Source organism: Scyliorhinus torazame, chromosome 10 (genome assembly GCF_047496885.1).
Source record: "Scyliorhinus torazame isolate Kashiwa2021f chromosome 10, sScyTor2.1, whole genome shotgun sequence".
In the NCBI taxonomy this organism is placed as follows: Eukaryota; Metazoa; Chordata; class Chondrichthyes; order Carcharhiniformes; family Scyliorhinidae; genus Scyliorhinus; species Scyliorhinus torazame.
The window spans coordinates 99,414,147-99,434,146 of record NC_092716.1 but is presented as its reverse complement, the minus strand read 5'-3'; the positions used below and the strand labels follow the sequence as shown (position 1 = coordinate 99,434,146).

At 44.5% G+C, this 20,000-nt stretch overlaps 1 protein-coding gene across 3 annotated transcripts in view; it reads left to right on the top strand.

Moving 5' to 3' along the window:
• The window catches only part of LOC140430793 (Golgi apparatus protein 1-like), a 200,069-nt gene that overhangs the window by 124,965 nt on the left and 55,104 nt on the right, over positions 1-20,000 (top strand). For all 3 annotated transcript variants that reach the window (XM_072518489.1, XM_072518490.1, XM_072518488.1), the window contains exons 6-10: positions 2,263-2,334; positions 11,571-11,754; positions 12,941-13,155; positions 14,380-14,501; positions 19,611-19,712. In XM_072518489.1, the coding sequence (XP_072374590.1) occupies positions 2,263-2,334; positions 11,571-11,754; positions 12,941-13,155; positions 14,380-14,501; positions 19,611-19,712 (695 nt within the window). The remainder of the gene's footprint in view (positions 1-2,262; positions 2,335-11,570; positions 11,755-12,940; positions 13,156-14,379; positions 14,502-19,610; positions 19,713-20,000) is intronic.

The window sequence follows — 20,000 nt, the reverse complement described above, 5'->3', positions numbered from 1 at the left end:
GTTCGAGTGGGCATTGGCAATGTTTTGATAAAGTAACTCTGGGAAGACTTAAATGTGTATTTTGCATGTAATAGTCGAAGCTGAGGAGCAACATGGTGGAGCAGTGATTAGCCCTGCTGCCTCATGGCACCAAGGATCCGGGTTCGATTCCGGGTCACTGTCCATGTGAAGTTTGCACATTCTCCCGGGGTCTGCGTAGATGTCACCCCCACAACCCAAAAGATGTGCAGGTAGGTGGATTGGCCACGCTATATTGCCCCTTAATTGGAAAAACAAATTGGGTGCTCTAAATTTATTTCAAAAATAGTCGAAACTGGGAGACGAGACAGCAAATTCTGGGTGCGCAATATTCCCGTGATATTTGTGTTCTCAAAATAAAAGATTTTGAGTACAAACTAATTGATGGAGTTGATTTTTAATGTAATGCAATTAATCTGTGTCTTGGTTCCCCTAAGAATCAAGTGTTGACGCAGACGCAGCGTTCTCAATGGAATCACGAGATACCCATTAGGGTCAGTGCTCAAAGTTGAGCATTCAAGATATTGATTCCCAAGGAGCTTATTATGTGGGATACCTTTATGAATTGTTCACAACCTTATTGTATTAACTGTTATTTTTCTCACTGATGTTAAATCTGGTTGATAATTGGATATCGTAAATGCATTAATGACCTGCTTTTGTTGCCATACATGCTTTCCTGATTTTTTTAACTTGAGTAATTTGCAGCCTGTTTCCATTGTTTTGTTGTCACCAGAGTTTGGGAAGATCTCAGCATTGCATAATTGTGCACTATTGCAAGCTCCAACTTCTTTGTGAAGGATTCATGTTTTTAAACAGAATAAAGCTTCAATATTAATTTTTATTGGGAGTGGTGATGTGGATGGAATGAGTTTCAAATAAATACCATATAAGGAAAGATGTTGAGGCACGTCTGCATTTGGAAGGGTGGGGAAACGAGGAAACATCCAGCTCATTGGAAGAGCTGCTTCCAGTACATAGATCACAGAAGGCCAAATTGGAACTGCTTTCTCTTGACAACCCTGTAGCCTTATACTGGATTACTTTTTGATGACTAGAGAGCCAACTTGGTTGGGGCAGCACGGTAGCCTTGTGGATAGCACAATTGCTTCACAGCTCCAGGATCCCAGGTTCGATTCCGGCTTGGGTCACTGTCTGTGCGGAGTCTGCACATCCTCCCCGTGTGTGCGTGGGTTTCCTCCGGGTGCTCCGGTTTCCTCCCACAGTCCAAAGATGTGCAGGTTAGGTGGATTGGCCATAATAAATTGCCCTTAGTGTCCAAAATTGCCCTTAGTGTTGGGTGGGGTTACTGGGTTATGGGGATAGGGTGGCGGTGTTGACCTTGGGTAGGGTGCTCTTTCCAAGAGCCGGTGCAGACTCGATGGGCCGAATGGCCTCCTTCTGCACTGTAAATTCTATGATCTATGATCTATGATCTATGATCTATGAACTCCATTGTACAGCTATTCTCAGCTACAAATTTTGAGAGCAGTTTTCCAAAGTTATATATGCCATTATATATTTAATGCCATTCCTCGGTTTCTTTGTCTTGAGATGGCTAGAAGTTAAGTGGGAAGGGGAGAGAGAGAAGAGCAGTGACTTAATTTGTCATTTTGTGCTGTGGAGGAATCTTCACTCAGTCTCCCTTGACCTGCAGAGAAATAATGTGTTCTCTCATAACATTGTGCAATGTTGTGCTAATTATTCAACCCGAGTGGTTGGCATTGGAAATTTTAGTCCCCTCCACCCCGTAATTAGGAGAAACCTTAGAATATCAACCTGGTAGTGGTGGGACCTTTGGGATTTCTGATATCATTTAAAATCGTACGTTAAAACGGAAGCTCGAACTATGAATCTGTCCTTTAATTCTTGAGTGGAGATACCGGCGTTGGACTGGGGTGAGCACAGTAAGAAGTCTTACAACACCAGGTTAAAGTCCAACAGGTTTGTTTCAAACACTAGCTTTCGGAGCACTGCTCCTTCATCTGAGGAAGAAGCAGTGCTCCGAAAGCTAGTGTTTGAAACAAGCCTGTTGGACTTTAACCTGGTGTTGTAAGACTTCTTACTTTAATTCTTGAGCAAGTAGCACAATGCAACAACAACTTGCATTTATGGTATTTGGGAGCCTTGCTTGTTTTGTCAATTTCAATTTCTGCTTGACTTCATCCTGTAAATGACAATTAGCCTTAACTACCATGCTGTGCCAAAGGTCATTAATCTTCTGCCTTTTTGTTGACTCCATAGATTCAGGGTGGGGAGGGCCGTGTGTACAAGTGCCTTTTCAACCACAAGTTCGAAGAAGCCATGAGTGATAAGGTAAGCAGCCAGTTAGTTTGACGGTCCTTATTGCTCTCTCATCCGTTTGTATGCTCGTAAATCTTGACCTCACCTGATATGTATAAGTTTGGTTATCCAAGGTCTTCCCACTGACATTTCATTCTTTTCAGAGATCACAACCATTGTTTCTATACACCTGGGCAAATTAGACATTCCTATTTGTTTGGTATTACCCTGCTAATATTTTAATTTAAATTGTGACATTTAACTGTGTCTTGTTCAGTCCGGCTGCAGTGGAGCCCGTTGCTGTTTTAGTGAAATATTGTACTTGGTTTTCAAGTTGCACTTTGAAGGTTAATTTTATTTTGTATTTTCATATTGTGTTTGTTACCTTCAGACACTGAGCATTCAAATTTTCGGAGTTTAGCAGGTTGCACATTCCTTGTTAGTTTTCACAATATAAATGCTCTTGTACCATTGTACTGCCTTCAATAAAGATCAGTGAACAGTTAAGAGTCAATATTTGAATTTTACCCTGCCAGTCTTTAAGGCACAGGTATTTGCCTGCAGTTTCTGTACAAGATGCAATGCTCATAAGAAATTGGATCTGGAATGGCAAAGTTCACCACTCCTGTATAACTCCGTAAGACCTAAAGGGATATCTGACCTAATAAACTTATCAGCCCTTCCTGACAATTAAAAAATATATATTTTTCTTCAAGGCTTTTTACATGAAAATATCAGATGATCAAAACATAAACAGATCCCCAACCTCCCTCAATGAACGGTTTCCACCTCCAGATGAAACCTCCCTCCAACCCCCTAAATGTGAACTTGACCTTCCCCAAATGCAGGAATTCTTCCAGATCACTCACCATACCCCCGCCTTCGGCGGCTCCGAATCCCATCAACACAACAAAATCCACCTCCGGGCTATCAGAGAGCCAAAGTCCAATGCATCAGACTCTCCCCACCTGGACTCTTGAATCTTCCGACACCCCAAATATCGTCACCTTTGGACTTGGAGCCACCCTCACAAGAATCTCTGACATATCATCCAAGAACCCCTGCCAGAACCCCCTCCACTTTGGACACGCCCAAAACATGTGGACATGATTCACAGACCACCCCCCACCCCAGCCTGCACAGAGCCCACACCTATCCTCCACCCCTGCAAAGAACCGGCTCATCCTCGCTACTGTCATGTGGGCCCTATGCACCATCTTAAACTGGATGGGGCATAACCTCGCACTCAAGAAGGACGCGTTCAACCTCGGCAAGGGTTCTTTCAACTTCCTCGCCCCTACTGCCCCTCCCAACTCCTCCCATTTGAGCTTAATCTTCTCCACCGATGCACCCTCCCTCTCCATCAATTCACGATACGTGACCGCTACCCTCTCCCCTATATCATCTTCCGGCAACAACTTGTCCTGCAACACCGGAGGCGGCAACCCCGGGAAGGACAGTACCTCTCTCTTCACGGAATCTCTCACCTCCAGGTACCAAAAACCATTCCCTTTTGGTAACAAGTCCCTAAAATACTCTGTTCCCACTTGCCGCCTCCGCTTTGGACACGCTCAAAACAGCCCCGCCGGCACAAAATTCTGATTGCCACATATTAGCGCCCATAACAACATGCTCTTCAACCCAAAATGATGCCTGCACTGGCACCACACCCGTAATGCCGAAACCACCACTGGGCTCACTGAGTACCTGGCCGGCGAGTCAGAAAAAACACCAATAACAGTGCCCTCAAACCTGCCTCCTGACCTGATGTCGTCGTTCCCCCCCCCCCACCCCCCCACACACACACACCAACCCTTCTTCCACTGCCCATTTCCCCACCATTGCTTGCCACTCAATAATTCACCAAACTCTGCAAAGTCAGCCCCTCGCCCCCTCTCCAGGAACACCTTCCTTACCTGTGGGGTCTTCCCAGCCCACACAAACCCCAAATTTATCCCATTCACCTTCCTGGAAAAGGACTTGGGAACAAAGATGGTAAGGTTCTGGAACACAAACAAGAACCTGGGCAGCACCGTCATTTTAACTGTCTGCACACGCCCAACCAGTGACAGTAGCAACATATTCAACCTCTTGAAATCCACGTTCATACATTCCACCAGTCGTGCCAAGTTCAATTTGTGTAGCTGGGCCCAACTCCATGCTACCTGGAATCCCAGATACTGAAAACACACCCTCATCACCCGAAACGCCAGCTCCCTTAACCTCTTCCTCCTTCTCTCTAACACTGATCGGGAACGCCTTGCTCTTCCCCATGTTCAACTGCAACCTCGAAAACCAGCCAAATTCCCTCATGATCTCCAGAATCTTATCAATGTCCTAGATATATAGCAACTGCGAAACTCTGTGCTCAATCCCCTTCCAACTCCTTGACCCCCTAAGCGCTATTGCCAATGGCTCTATCGCCAAGGCGAAAAGCAACGGGGAGAGCGGGCACCACTGCCTCAATGCAGCCAGAAGTACCCAAACTCGTCCTGCTCGTCCGAACGCTTGCCAACGACACCCTGTACTACAGCCTAACTCAGTCAACAAACCCCTGTCCAAACTCGAACCGATCCAACACCTCCAACGAGTAGACCCACTGCACCCGATCAAAGGCCTACTCCGCATTCATTATGTTTACTTCCTATCTCTTTGAGGGCATCATAATAACATTCAGCAGCCTGTGCACACTTGCCGACACCTGCCTTCCCTTCACAAATCCCGTCTGGCTCTCCCCTGGCAGACAAGTCCTCTATTCACAACACTGGCACTGTCACCAACACCGTTGCAATGATGTAAGGGGTACGACCAACGCTGCTCCGGGTCCTTATCTTTCTTCAAAATCAGGGAGATGGAAGCCTTGACAATATGGTGGGCAGCTTCCCCCAAACTTGTGGAGCCTCTGCCTCTCCTTCAATAGCCCTTCCTCGAACGCCACTGAAAACCTCGATCCACCCTCAGAACCTCCTCTACCTGCCTTGCCCTCTCCTCTCATTCCACCCTCTCCCTATGTGCCCGGTTCAAAATAGGTTCACCCCTATCTACTGCCTTAAGAGCCTCCGACAGCGTGCAGGCCGTGACCTCCCTCCTTGTCATTCAGCTCCACATAACTCTGAATGGCAGCCCTCACCCAGTCGCACGCCCCCCTCATCCGGCAACACCACCACATCTATCTACCACTACTACGGCCGTTGGGCCCCCTAAACCACCCACAAATCCACCCAGTGCACCACGTGGCACGGTACTGTCGGCCACCCCCGCCAGCAGCGCCTTATCCATCAGAAAAATGTCAATCTGGGAGGACACCCTGGTGCGCGTGTGAGAAGTATGAGAGTGCCCTCGGCCTCCTGCAGGTCCGGTACCCCCCCCCCCCCCCCCCCCCCCAAAATACATGTACCCCCTCAACTCCCTAGCTATTGCCGATACCCGTGGCTACTTGGGACTGTACCTATCCAATCTTTGATCTAAGTCGCATTGAAATTGCCCCACATAACCAGCCTACGTGTGTCCAACCCTCCCCCACCCCTTCTCCTGACAACCACCATTTAATTCCCATTAACCAGCCTGGCCAGGGTGGCCCCCGCCCAAGACCTCTTCACGTCACCCTCGCAGTCCACCCCTCACAACCACTAACAAACAGAGAAACAAAAGGCACACTCACCATCTCCACCCTCACATAGTAACCTGCCCCATCACTTTCTCCGACGAGTCAAAATAAAATTCCTGCGTTTGATGCATCACCCACAAGCGGCAGTGAACAGAGCCTCAAACTTCACCCCCTTGTAGAGGGTGGCCTTTATCCGATTATACCCGCCCTCCGCTTGGCCTGCTCCGCCCCCCAAATCCTGGTAAATCTGCGGCTCGCTCCCCTCCCAGGTGCATTTCTTGGTCTGCCTCGCCCACCTCAAGATCTTCTCTTTATCCAGGAACCAATGCATCCTCACTACCATCACCTCGGCAGCTCCTCCAGCTGCAGCTGCCTCCTCAACGTCATGTGCACCTGATCCACCTTGAGGGGCTGGTCAAAGGCCTCCTTCCCCCATCAGTTTCTCCAACATGCTCGCCACAAACCTGGCGGCCTCCACACCTTTGACTTTGGGCATCCCCATGACTCTCATTCTGCCTCCTGGAGTGGTTGTCAAGGTCTTCCAACTTCTTTCTCAGCCTCTTCTGGCTGCTCATCACCACCCCCATCCTCGCCTCCAATAAGGTCAGCCGATCCTCATGCTCCACCACCAACTTCTCCACCTTCTGGATCGCAAGGCCCTGAGCCTCCTGTCTCTGCTCCACCTGCTTGATCGCAGCTCTTAAGCGGCTCCACCACCGTGGCCAAATCCTCAAAGGCTCCTTTCCTCTGCTTCTGGAATTTGCCATTTAGGAACTCCACCAGCTGCTCCGTCGGCTACTGGATGGGCAGCGCTGCCCTCTTACACTCCGCCATCTTCACCTGCATCGCACCACAAAAATGTTCTTGCTCCAACTGCGCTCTCTTACTCGTGGCACTCCTTGCCTGCTGATCCATGTACCCACCCCACCAGAGCAGTATTACCTTCCCTCGGCACTCGTACACCGTTGGCCCTCAAAGACTACACAATTTGTAGCAGGAGCCACCAAAGGTACGACCACTCACTCCATACACACTCCAGAAGTCCAGCCCTCCCTGATAGTTGAACAGCTCCAAATTATCCTTCTGCTGGAATGGTCACTATGAGCTCCTGTTTCCGTAGCTTCAAAGCACAACTCCACCTTTATCTTCTCTTCCGTTAATGCGCATGCTGATGTTTGATCATTTTATGCATCACTTTTTCCTTGTGTCCAATTGATGATATTTGTGGGAGTGCTGGATATAACCGTACACCGTTAAAGCACTGGTACTTAGTTTTGAACTTGGGCTGGCTCAGAATTTGCTCACTTTTGTGTACAAGTTAGTAGCTGCTCTGGATAACTATTTTATTAATTTTTGATTATTTGCATCATGTGTATGTGAATTGGATTGAAACATACACAAATGCATGTACAGGTGCTTCTCTTTGTTGTGTGCTTAAAGATGGGTCGAGTATCTTCCAGCCTGGAGTTCTTTGTAGGAATAAAAATAAAACTTACGCCCCCAAAATAGAGGTTAGTGGTTGGTAATATAGTGACCACTGAGTTTCAGAAAGATTAAATTCATACTGTTCTAAACGTGGCCAAGTTATTAAGGAAATAAAAAACAGATGGGTTTTGTTTGCAATATGTCTGTTAAATTGCATAACTCTTGCTTGCAGCTTTACATGTGCCACGTTTTAGATGCTGGAATTCATTAGCAGTGTTCCTCCAGAGTGAGCATCGCTTAAGTGGAAACTCAGAATTATAGAGCTTGACTGAATGTATGGTTAAGGAGCAGCACCAAGAGTATATTTATAAAATAGCAGGCAAACTCGGTCTTAAATTTTTCAGACATGCCATTTTAAATGACTTTGAAGGATCATTCAGACTTGAAACTTTAGTTCAGTTCGCTCTCCACAGATGCTGTCAGTCCTGCTGAGATTTTCCAGCATTTTCTGTTTTTGGTGCATGAGAAGTCTTGATTTAAAGCTACGTAATCGCATCTGCTTTCCTGTCTTGAAACTCAATACAATTGAGATTTAAACAAAAATTATACCTAGTTACTTATAGTTGCTCTCTGCCAGTTCACTGCGATGTGTTGAAGGGTGAATAGTATAATAAAGACTGCTATTTGAGCCAAAGAGAAGAGGCAGTAAGTGAGCTTTCCTTCTTCTGCTTCATATCCTTCCATTATGGAACAAGTTCAAACCCTTGAATCACGCTAAAACATTTTGCATTAGTTGCTCGCAGACATGTTTGCATTGTCTGCATAAAAACTTTCTTCATTCACTGGAGTTCACACCCGTGTACAAAAAACCCCAAATATTAGTGAATTTGTTGCACGTCATGGCAAAGCCAGCTCTGATTATCCTCGAGACAGTGGTGATGAGTTGGTTTCATGAGCCATTGCAGTCCATGTTGTGTGGATGTACTCACGTGCTGTTCGGCATGGAGTGCCAAGATTTTAATCCTGCAACAATGAAGGAACAGTGATTTAGTTCCGAACCAGGATGGTGTGCGACTTTGGGAACTTGCTCACTTGCTGCCCTCGTCCTTCTAGATGGTAGACGTTGCAAGTTTGGAAGGTGCTGTCAAAGGAGCCGTGGCAAGTTGCTGCAGCACATCTTGGTGGAGGAGTGAATGTTTTTAAACACTTTTTTTTACCCCATCCTTAAAGTTACAAAGCCAATGCACAAATTGTCCAGGGCAAACCCTTAACCCATTTCATTGTTTGCTCAAAAAAACAATTCAATTTCAAATCAAACCCAATCCATGGCCTCCACAAGGGAGACGCATAAGATCCAAGCTGACAAGAAAAGACATTGCACCTCATCTTGGGCCTGATCTGATGCTTGGTCTTAGCCAAAAGGCCGAGAAGCAAGGAGTGAATGTTTAAGATGGTGGATGGGATGCCAATGAAGTGAGTTGCTTTGTACTAGATGTTGTCAAGCTTCTTTAGTATTGTTGGAGTTGTGCTCATCCAGGCAGGTAGAGACTATTCCACCATACTCTTGACTTGTGCCTTTCAGCTGGTGGAAAGGCTTTTGGAATCAGGGTGAGTCATTTGCTGCAGAGTAATTGACCCCTGGCTTGCTGTTGTAGTCACAGTATTTATACTACTGGTCCATAAGGTCTAGGATAGAGAGCAGCAAATTGTTAAAGTAGATTAAAGTAACAGGACATAGAGAACAATTTTTTAAAAAGACCAAAACACAAACTGATATTCAGTAAAAATTGCCTCCAACAACAAAAGAAAAAGCAGTGCCAAGCAATGATATGAAGCTGGCTAAAAGCATACAAACAGGTTTTAAACAATGCTGCATTGCAAAATTCAGAAAATTCCACAAATGTATATCTACAACCAAATTCCCACATGCAGAGCGAGATCAGCTTCAGGAGAGACAATAATTGTTGGGGATGTATTTGTTTTAATTAACTGCACTTTAGAAATCAACATTTTGCAGCAGGTCACAAGTCCAATTTTTTGGGAGGCTATTAATACATCCATTAACATTAATGTGCTCACTAATTTCAGTAATCTTATCAGTGCTGGCATGGTAGCATAATTGTTATGTTATTAGACTAATAATTCAGGCACCTGGACTGTGATCCGGAGATGAGCTCACATCCATGACAACAGGAGAATTTCAATTCAATTGATTAACACAAACTTTGGAGAAAAGTAGTACTATATCAATAATGGTGACCATCAAACTGCAGGGTTGTCATAAGAATCTATTTGTCCTTTAAGGAAGTAAACTTGTATCTTTACCCTTCTGGCCTATGTGACTTCAGACCCCCCCCCCCCCAATAGGAATTGCCTCGCAAGCTAGTCAGTTGTATTACAATGCTATGGGAAAGTCAAAAATGAACAGCACACCCAGCACCAGTCTCTGCACCAAATACAAAAAAGCACTTAACCCAGTCAACCCTACAAAATCCTAATATCTGGGGACTTGTGCCAAAATTGGGAAGGCTGTCTCACAGACTCATCAAGCAACAGCTCGACTGTCAGATATTCTCAGCATCATACCTGAAAGTTAATGGCCCAGACTCTCCCAATACTAGTTCTAGCTACAAAAGAGAAAATGCTGGAAAACCTCAGCAAGTCTGGCAGCATCTGTAGGGAGAGAAAAGAGCTAACGTTTTGAGTCCGATGACTCTGTCAAAGCTAACAGACAGAGAAAGTGAGAAATATTTATACTGTGGAGAGAGAATGAAAGATGAGTCATAGCCACAGAAACCCAGGGAAACCGGGTGCTAATGGCCAGAGAACCCAAGGGAAAAGAGTGCTAATGGCAGTCCCCAGAGAGGACAAAAGATGAGAACGGTCAAACAGCAGGGAAACTAACATCAGAGGATGGTGAACATCAGTTCCAGCTATGTCCTATCCCACCAGCAGAATGGCCTGACCAAAGCCAAAACCAAACAAATGGCAGATCCTCAAGTCTGCTCCTTTTACATTAATGCCCCTGTTGTCCAGACTCCAACTAAACCTAGCTCTGTCATGAAATTCTCACGCATGCACTGTGACTCTTTCCAAAACCGTGACCGTTTGTTATCAATGGCAAACAATTGTGTGGTACGGCTTCCATTAGATAAGACTTGTCAATCCAACAGTCAGCTATTGAGTGGAGATTGCCTTGCTGCTACCTTAATGAGAATACAGTTATGAAATTTTTGCCTGTAGCATTCATAAAATTATAGATCTTCACGGTACTATAATACATAACAATTGCTGTTAATTATATAAACCGATAAACAGGTCAAAGACATTCATTAGCTGAGCACATACAAAGAGACTTCTGGACAATGGGATGGTGACTAGCACAGTAGCTAAACACTTAATTTACTTCTGGTCACTTCCTTCAGCAAGGCTGTTAGAAATCCAATAGCCATCACATTTTTAGGGCTGGAGGATATGCCATGAAGCTTTAAAGCATTAATTCTAGTAAGCTTTCCAATACTGGAGTCCCAACTTATTTTCTTTATTAACTAGAGACCGAGTTTGCTAATCGATACTTTGGTTTCAGCCCTTCTGGCCCTGAATGTTGATTGCACAGCATGAAATTTACTGCACAAAGTTGCAATTATAGTTTCAGCATTAACCGTTTAAACTTGAGTGCCACCTCCGACATAGCAGAACATCCCAAAGGCATTCACAAGAAAGAGAAGGGAACAGACACAGGTCAGGAGGAGAACTATAGGAAATTGGCCAGAAGCGTAACAGGACTGATGAGACATGTAGCTAGATGGGAGTGGGTTTAAAAAAGAGTTGGCAAGGCAGGACTTTGTTGAAGAAAATGTTAACTGGATTGTAAGATTAGTCAGACCATTGAGGAATTTTGTAAAATTAGAAAAAGGTTTTGATATAAAAATTGAGGATTTGAACATGCTTGTTACTATTTGAATATTTCTAATTTCATTATTTGAAATGCTGGAACAGTAATTGAGAGTTTGATTTAGAAAATTGCATGCCGTTTAGGTAAGTCCAATGCTTCAGGAACATTGTGTGTATTAAGTTAGAAGTTTGGATCCTGGAATGTTTGCTTCCAGGCACCCACGCCTGGGGGCATCCTTCATGCTGCTGCTGCTTGATCTTGTAAAACGTGATATTGTTCTGTAAAAATGTATTTTTACTTTGAGGACTTCTGCAGTAGGTGCTGATTTCTCTTCCCTTCCAGTGTCGCGAGGCACTCACAACACGACAGAAGCTGATCGTTCAGGATTACAAAGTGAGTTACTCCCTGGCCAAAGCATGTAAAAATGACCTCCGGAAAAATCGATGCAATGCAGAGAACTTGCCGCGTGCCCGTGAGGCTCGACTTTCCTATTTGTTGCTCTGTCTGGAATCTGCCGTGCATAGAGGTAAGTTTGAATGTTTACTGCCACTGATCTCAATTCGGGCCTGTAGTCTGAACCCAGGCATTGAATATTTCAGTTAATTAAGTATTGATAACTGTCAGTTGCAATTGAGTTATAAGAGATAACAAGTGCAATTCTGAACTTTGCTATGGGATGTTGGGTGCACTAAAAAGTTGGAGGGTTCAGTGCTAAGGCTTTTCCTGAGCAGGAACTTTAGCTTTCTGAGCCAATAAGTAGCAGCTGACTGAAACGGAAGGGCTCCCATCTTTTCTCCCTTTCTTCAGTATTGACTTATGTAAAGAGGAGAGGAGCAAGGGTGGGGTGGAAGTTCTGATGTTTCCTTTGCTTATTAATGTCTGCATACCTAACCAAAAAAGGGATTCCAGGAAGCCATTGAGATTTGAAAAGATTACAGACCACAAGATTACAAGGTGGCACTGTGGTTAGCACTGCTGCCTCTCACCGCCAGGAACTGGGCTTCAATTCCGGCCTTGGGTGACTGCATGTGTGGAGTTTGCACGTTCTCTCCAAATCTGTGTGGGTTTCCTCTGGGTGCTCCGGTTTCCTCCCACAGTCCTAAAATGTGCAGATTAAGTGGATTGGCAATGCTAAATTGCCCCTTAGTGTCAAAAAGGTTAGTTTGGGTTCCTGGGATAGGTAGAGTGCTCTTTCAGAGGGTCGGTGCAGACTTGATGGGCCAAAAGGCCTCCTTCTGCACTGTAGTGATTCTACAATTCTAACCTAGTGAAAAATAAGATTCATAATTGGTCAGGTGGCCAAGACTGAGTTTATGCTTTAAAGCTGTCGTAAAACATTCGCACATTCACACAATGTGCGATTTCTCTAGTTCTTAACCTAGACTGTTTTGTTAACATGTGGAGAATAATAGGTATGTCATTCGATCATAATTCTGTATCTTCTGGAAACCAAATTTAAGTGCTATTGAGAAATCACGGGAACTTGGTGTATGTCCTTTGACCACAGAAAGAGAGCTCAGCAAAAGTTGCAGTAAAAGAGTTTCTAAGTTTCATTCCAGGTTTACCCCATGAAGGAGGAGGAGGGGATGGTAGGCTTGCAATCCATAAGAGCATACTAGGGAATGGGGTGTGCCTCTGATAATTCATGCTCATGGGGCTGTGTTATGTGCAAAGATACTGATGTTTCACTAATTATCTCCCTGACCTGACAGGTCGACAGGTGAGCGGCGAGTGTCAAGGAGAGATGATGGATTATCGTAGAATGCTGATGGAAGATTTCTCACTAAGCCCTGAAATTGTCCTCAACTGTCGCGGTGAAATCGAACTCCACTGTTCAGGCCTGCACCGGAAAGGCCGAACGTTACACTGCTTGATGAGAGTGGGTCGAGGTGACAAAGGCAGTCTGGGTCAGAACTGCCAGCAGTCAGTGAGTGTTTTGATAGGTCGAATAATCATGGTCTTTTAACCTGTTTAAAAGTCACACCATGTAATTTGACTGTGTTGACGTTATATGAGATTAGAAATGATGTTCGATCATTTTGTACTTGGCACAGCATAGGAAAGGCAGCTTCAAAGGGACCATTTCCAGCACACTGAGCAGGTGTTGACAGTTCTGCCGATGTTGCTGGTCTTTGTCATTGGAAGATGCTTCTAATGAGATTATATGAGTAAGTTAAAAGTCAGCCCAGGAGAGTGTACTTTGAATGAGACATTTGATTTTCCACCACTGGCTAATCTTATAATAGTAATCTTTATTATTGTCACAAGTAGGCTTACATTAACATTGAAATGAATGAAATGAAAATTGCTTATTGTCACAAGTAGGCTTCAAATGAAGTTACTGTGAAAAGCCCCTAGTCGCCACATTCCAGCGCCTGCTCGGCGATGCTGGTACGGGAATTGAAACGCGCTGCTGGCCTGCCTGGGTCTGCTTTAAAAGCCAGCGATTTAGCCCAGTGTGCTAAACCAGCCCCTCAAATGAGCTCAAATAGGCTTCAAATGAAGTTACTGTGAAAATCCCCTAGTCACCATACTCCGGCGCCTGTTCTGGACCTTTTCAGTTAAAAAAAAAAAAGTAACAGAGATCTTGTCTTAATGTCAGCAAGTAGAATTCTATACTGTGATAGTGATTAGCACTGCTGGCTGACAGTGCCAGGGACTTGAGTTCAATTCTGACCCTGAATGACTCCGTTTACATTTTCTCCCCGAGTACAAATGGGTTTCCCCTGGTTGCTCTGGTTTCCTCCCATGGTCCAAAGATGTGCAAGTTAGGTGAATTGGCCAAACTAAATTCCCCCTTAATATCCAAGGATATGTACGTTAGGTGAGGTTACTGGGATAGGGCAGGGGTGCGGGCCTGGATGGGGTGCTCCTTTGGGCTGAATGGCCTCTGTCTGCACTGTAGGGATTCTATGATCTCTTAATGAATAATGAAGTAGATGTTAGACTGCAGTGAAAATCAGTGTCATGACCTGGATACTACAGATGCGTTGCACAAAAACAGTGCACTTCAAAAGTTTCTCCTTTGTACGGAGGATACAACCAGACATGTACTTATGTAATCTAGTCATTAATAGAAGTAGTGAAACCTCGGGATCCAGATTTCTAGTTAGACTGTGCATGCTTAATGCCCCTTCTACTCCTATTCCAGCTTCAGTCCCTAATTCAAGAAACAGACCCTGGTGCAGACTACCGTATTGATCGAGCACTGAATGAAGCCTGCGAGTCTGTCATCCAAACAGCCTGTAAACACATTCGTAATGGAGATCCAATGTAAGTAAGAAATAGTATGGTGTTTGCTGCCAGGCTTGTACCTGCTGGAGTTTAGACGAGTAAGAGGTGACTTGATTGAAACATACATGATCCTGAGGGGTCTTGACATGGTGGGTATAGAGAGAATGTTTCCTCTCGTGGGAGAATCTAAAACTAGGAGTCATTGTTTAAAAATAAGAGGTCACCCATTTAAGACTGAGATGAGAATTTTATTCTGAGGGTAGTGCGTCTTGGGAACTCTTTCCTCAAGAGGCAGTGGAAGCAGAGTCTTTGCATGTTTTCAAGGCAGAAGCAGATAGGTTCTGGGTTTTTTTAAAATAGGGGTCGGTGGGGGGGGGATACTGGGTGTAGGCATGTTGTTAGTCAGTTCAACCAGGATCTTATTGAATAGTGGGGCAGGCTGGAAGGGCCTAGTTGTCCACTCAATCCGTATGCTCTAATCTTGGGTGTGTAGAGTCTGTAATTGAGATTCTGGACTTGGTCTTCTTTTTGTACATCCATGTCTTTAATTGCAGCAGAATTTGTGAATCTTGAGTCCAGATAAGAATGTGTAAGAAGACATCCTAAAATTAAAGTACAGTCGTTTAAGGAGTGAATTCTGGAAGTGCTTTTTTCCACACGTGACACAGTGGAAATTTGGAACTCTCCCTCCACAAGACTGTGGCTACGAGGTCAAAAGTACCAAAATTGATAAGATTTTATTCGAGAAGAATACATAGCAGATAGAAGCAGGAGGAGGCCATTTGACTCTGAGCCGGCTCCGTCAAGGGATATTGAACAAAATTGGGTAAATGCTGTGAGGTACTGATTTAATGTAATGATAACAGGCTTGAGTGGCTGAATGACCTTCACCTGTGCCTAACAGCCATGTCGACAAAGGCATCATCCAGAGAAGCATGAAGCCACACATTGTCGATGTCGTAGGTTCAATTTCTGACAAATGCCAAGTCTCAACCAGGGAACTAATTGGGATGCTTCAGTCCATTGTTAGGGTTACTGTTGACTATCCATTGGCTCCCAGTGGAAAGTATGCATGTTGACAGAAGATTGCATTGGATTCAACTTATGCTTTCTATTTCTATTCTTGAGTTATGTGTGAAAGAGCTGCCATGGCCTTGGTAAGTGCAGCCCAGCAAGTGTTGGTGTTTTCAAAAGAAAGACCATAAGACATAGGAGCAGAATTAAGCCGTTCGACTCATTGAGTCTGCTCCATCGGTCAATCATGGCAGATGTTTCTCATCCTCATTCTTCTACCTTCTCCCCATAACCCCTGATCCCATTATTTACAGATTTAATTAGTAACCTGAACATTTATCAAATAGTGATCATAACATTATTGTGTTCAATGTAATGTTTGAAAGTGAAAGATGCAAATCAGCTGTTAGACTTTTAGATTTAGGTATGGCCAACTTTAATGAGTTGAGACAGAGACTTTCCACATAAAATTGGGAAAATCTGCTAATTGGTAAAACGACTGAAGAACAGTGAACGATGTTTAAGGAAACATTATTGCAATGCAAAACCAGTTTATACCGCTGAGAGGGAAAAGCTCCATTCACAGAAAAAACAGCTATGGACAGAGAAAGAGATAAGGGACAGCATTAAACCTATCTATCTCTGTCTTAAAGATATGCAATGATTTGGCCTCCACAGTCTTCTGCGGCAGAGTTCCACAGATTCACCACCCTTTGGCTGAGGAAATTCCTCCTGATCTCAGTTTTAAAGGACCGTTTCTTCAGTCTGAGGCTGAGGCCTCGGGTTCTAGTTTTTCCTACTAGTGGAAATATCCTCTCCACATCCACTCTATCTAGGCCTCTCAGTATCCTGTAAGTTTCAATAAGATCCCCCTGCCCCCTCATTCTTCTAAATTCCAAAAAGCACAGATCCAGAGTCCTCAACACGCTCTTCATTCCAGAGATCATTGTTGTGAGCCTCCCCTGGACCCTTTCCGAGGCCAGCACATCCTTCCTTCAATAAGGGGCCCAAAACTGCTCACAATGCTCCAAATGGGGTCTGACCAAAGCCTGATGTAGCCTCAGAAGTACATCCCTGCTCTTGTATTCTGGCCCTTTTGACATGAATGCTAACATTGCATTTTCCTTCCTAACTGCTGACTGAACCTGTATGTTAACCGTAAGAGAATCTTGAACTGGGACTCCCAAGTCCTTTTGTGATTCTGATTTCCTAAACCTTTTCCCATTTAGAAAATAGTCTGTACCTCCATTCTTTCTACCAAGTGCATAACCGCACACATTTCCACATTGTATTCCATTTACCACTTCTTTGCCCACTCTCCTAGCCTGTCCCGAGTCCTTCTGCCGCCCCCCTGCTTCCTCATTACATGTCCCACTGCATATCTTTGTATCATATGCAAACTTAGAAACAGTGCCCTCAGTTCCTTCTTCCAGATCGTTAACCCCTGAGGCACACCACTAGTCACCGGCTGCCACCCTGAAAAAGATCCCTTTAACCCCACACTCTGCCTTCTGCCAGTCAGCCAATCCTCTATCCATGCCAGTATCTTACCCATAACACCATGGACTCTTGTCGCCTTGTCCAAGGCCTTCTGGGAATCTAAATAGATCTGTGTGCGGCAGGGTGGCACAGTGGTTAGCACAATTGCCTTATGTAGCCTCAGAAGTATAACCCTGTCCTTGTATTCTAGCCCTCTTGATATGATGCTAACATTGCATTTTCCTTCCTAACTGCTGACTGAACCTGCATGTTAACCGTAAGAGAATCTTCAGCTGGGACTCCTAAGTCCCTTTGTGATTCTTACTTCCTAAGCCTTATTCCCACAACCCAAAGATGTTCAGGTTAGGTGGATTGGCCACGCTCAATTTCCAATTAATTGGGAAATAAATAATTGGGTACTTTATTTTAAAAAAGAAATCCAAATAGATCATGTCCACTCGTTCCCCTTTGTCTAACTCCCTTGTTGCCCTCTCAAATAATTTTAACAGATTTGTCAGACATGACCTCTCCTTGACTAAACCGTGCTGACTCGGTCCTATTTTTAATCATGCACTTCCAAGTACTTTGCAATCTCATCTTTGACAATGGGAGTTAAAATCTTACCAATGACCAAAGTCAGGCTAATCGGCCTATCAATTGCCGTTTTCTGCCTCCCTCTCTCCTTCCCTTAAGTAGGGGTGCTGTATTTGCCATTTTCCAATTTTCTGGGATCCTCCCTGCTTCCAGTGATTCCTATGCCCCCACAATCTCCTCTGCTATCTCTTTTAGAACCCTGGGGTGTAGTCCATCTGGTCCAGGTGATTTATCCACTTTCAAACCTTTCAGTTTCCCCGAACCTTCTCTTTAGTGATAGTCACAACATTCACCTTTGCCCATTGACTCTCTTGAAGTTGTGGTAACCCACCGTGGAGACTGTTACGAAGTAACTATTCAGTTCCTCTGCCATTTCTTTGTTTCCTATTGCTACCTCTCCAGTCTATTTTTACAGTGGTCAAATCTATATTCTTGTCTCTCGTTTACCTTTTTATATATTGAAAAAAAACTCTTGCTAGCTACTTTTATATGACCAGCTAGCCCCCCCCCCCCCCCCCCCCCCCCAATTGCTTTTTTGGTTGTCCTCTACTCGCTTTTAAAGGCTTCCCAATCCTCTGGCTTACCACTAATCCTCACCACCTTGTATGCTTTTTCTTTTGCTTTAATGCTGTTCTTGACTTCCCTCGTCAGCCATGGATGCCTCATCCTCCCCTTAGCATGTGTCCTCCTTGGGATGCATTTCTGTTGTGTATCCCAAATAACCCCCCAAACCCCTGCCATTTCTGTTCTACTGTCTTCCCTGCTAGGCTCCCCTTCCAATCAACTCTGGCCAGCTCCAACCTCATGTCTTTGTAAGTTACCTTTATTTAATTGTAATACCATTACATCTGAGTCTAGCTTCTTCCTCTCAAACTGCAGGATAAATTCTATCATACTGTGGTCACTGCCCCTAAGGGTTCTTTCATCTTAAGTTCTTTAATCAAGTGTGCCTCATTAAATATCACCAAATCCAGAACTGTCTGTTCCCTAGTGGGCTCTGTCACAAGTTGCTCCAAAAAACCATCTCTTAGACATTCCACAAATTCCTTTTCTTGGGATCCACTACCATTTTCTCAGTCGACCTGCATACTGAAGTCCCCCATGATTATTGTAATCTTGTCTTTGTAAAGTTGCCTTTCATATGTGCTTTTTCTATCTCCTGATTTATTTTCTGCCCCACATCCTGACTACTACCCTATACATAACTCCCATCAGGGTCATTTTTTCCCCTTTGCGATTCCTCAACTCTATCCACACAGATTCTATGCCTTCTGATCCTATATTGCTTCTTGCTATCAATTTAATTTCATTCCTTACTAACAATGTAACCCCGCCCCTTTTGCCCATCTATCTGTCCTTTTGATAGGACACATCCATGGATATTTAGATCTCAGCCCTGATCCCCTTGCAATCACGTCTCTGATGCCCACAACATCGTACCGGCCAATTTCAATGCGCAACAAGCTCATTTACCTTGTTCTGTATACTGCATGCATTTAGGTACAGCTCCCTCAGTCCTGTACTGACCACCTCCCTTTTCATATTTGTCTCCTTTTTTGCTTCGCTTGAGGTTAGATTCATGCCACCTTCTGTAGTCTCTGTTCTATTCCGTGTTCTTGAAACTTTACTAACCCGCCTGAGCCCTCTGTCCCTTTAACTAGTTTAAAGTCCTCGTCATTAACCTGCACTTCCAGCGTCCCCTTTAACATTGATTTTCTAATTCTCCACACTATTAACCCCCCCCCCCCCCCCCCCCCCCACTATTTAGTTTAAAGCCCTATCGATATATGATATATATAATATATAGAGATGGCTAGATGGGCAATACATTGACAGATGCAAGGTGCATTTTGTCAGCTGAAAACTGTGGTATACATAGACACGTTAACACTAGTAACATTGTGTGGTTGTGACTAAAGTTTAATTGCTGTCTTATTTTGAGCTTACTGAGGGAAGCTGCTCATTTGGTGTGGTTTCACGCTTTACCAGTGATGGTTCTGTATTTGAGGATGGGTCAAACTAAGCTGTTGTGCTAAAACTTGCTAATGTTTCTATTGGAAGGATCCTCTCGTGTTTGATGGAACACCTTTACACAGAAAAGATGGTGGAGGACTGTGAGCATCGCCTGCTTGAGCTGCAGTACTTCATCTCCCGTGACTGGAAGTAAGCCATCTGCCCTACCCCTTTAAAAAAAATTTTTTTTTAAATAAAATAAGTTTAGAGTACCCAATTACTTTTTCCCCCCAATTAAGGGGCAATTTAGCATGGCCAATCTACGTAGCCTGCACATCTTTTGGTTGTGGGGATGAGACCCATACAAACACTGGGAGAATGGGCATATTCCACACAGTGGCCGGGGCCAGGATCGAACCCGGACCCTCAGTGCTGTGAGGCAGCTGTGCTAACCAATGCACGCCGTGCTGCCCTGTCCTGCCCATTTGTAACAATGTT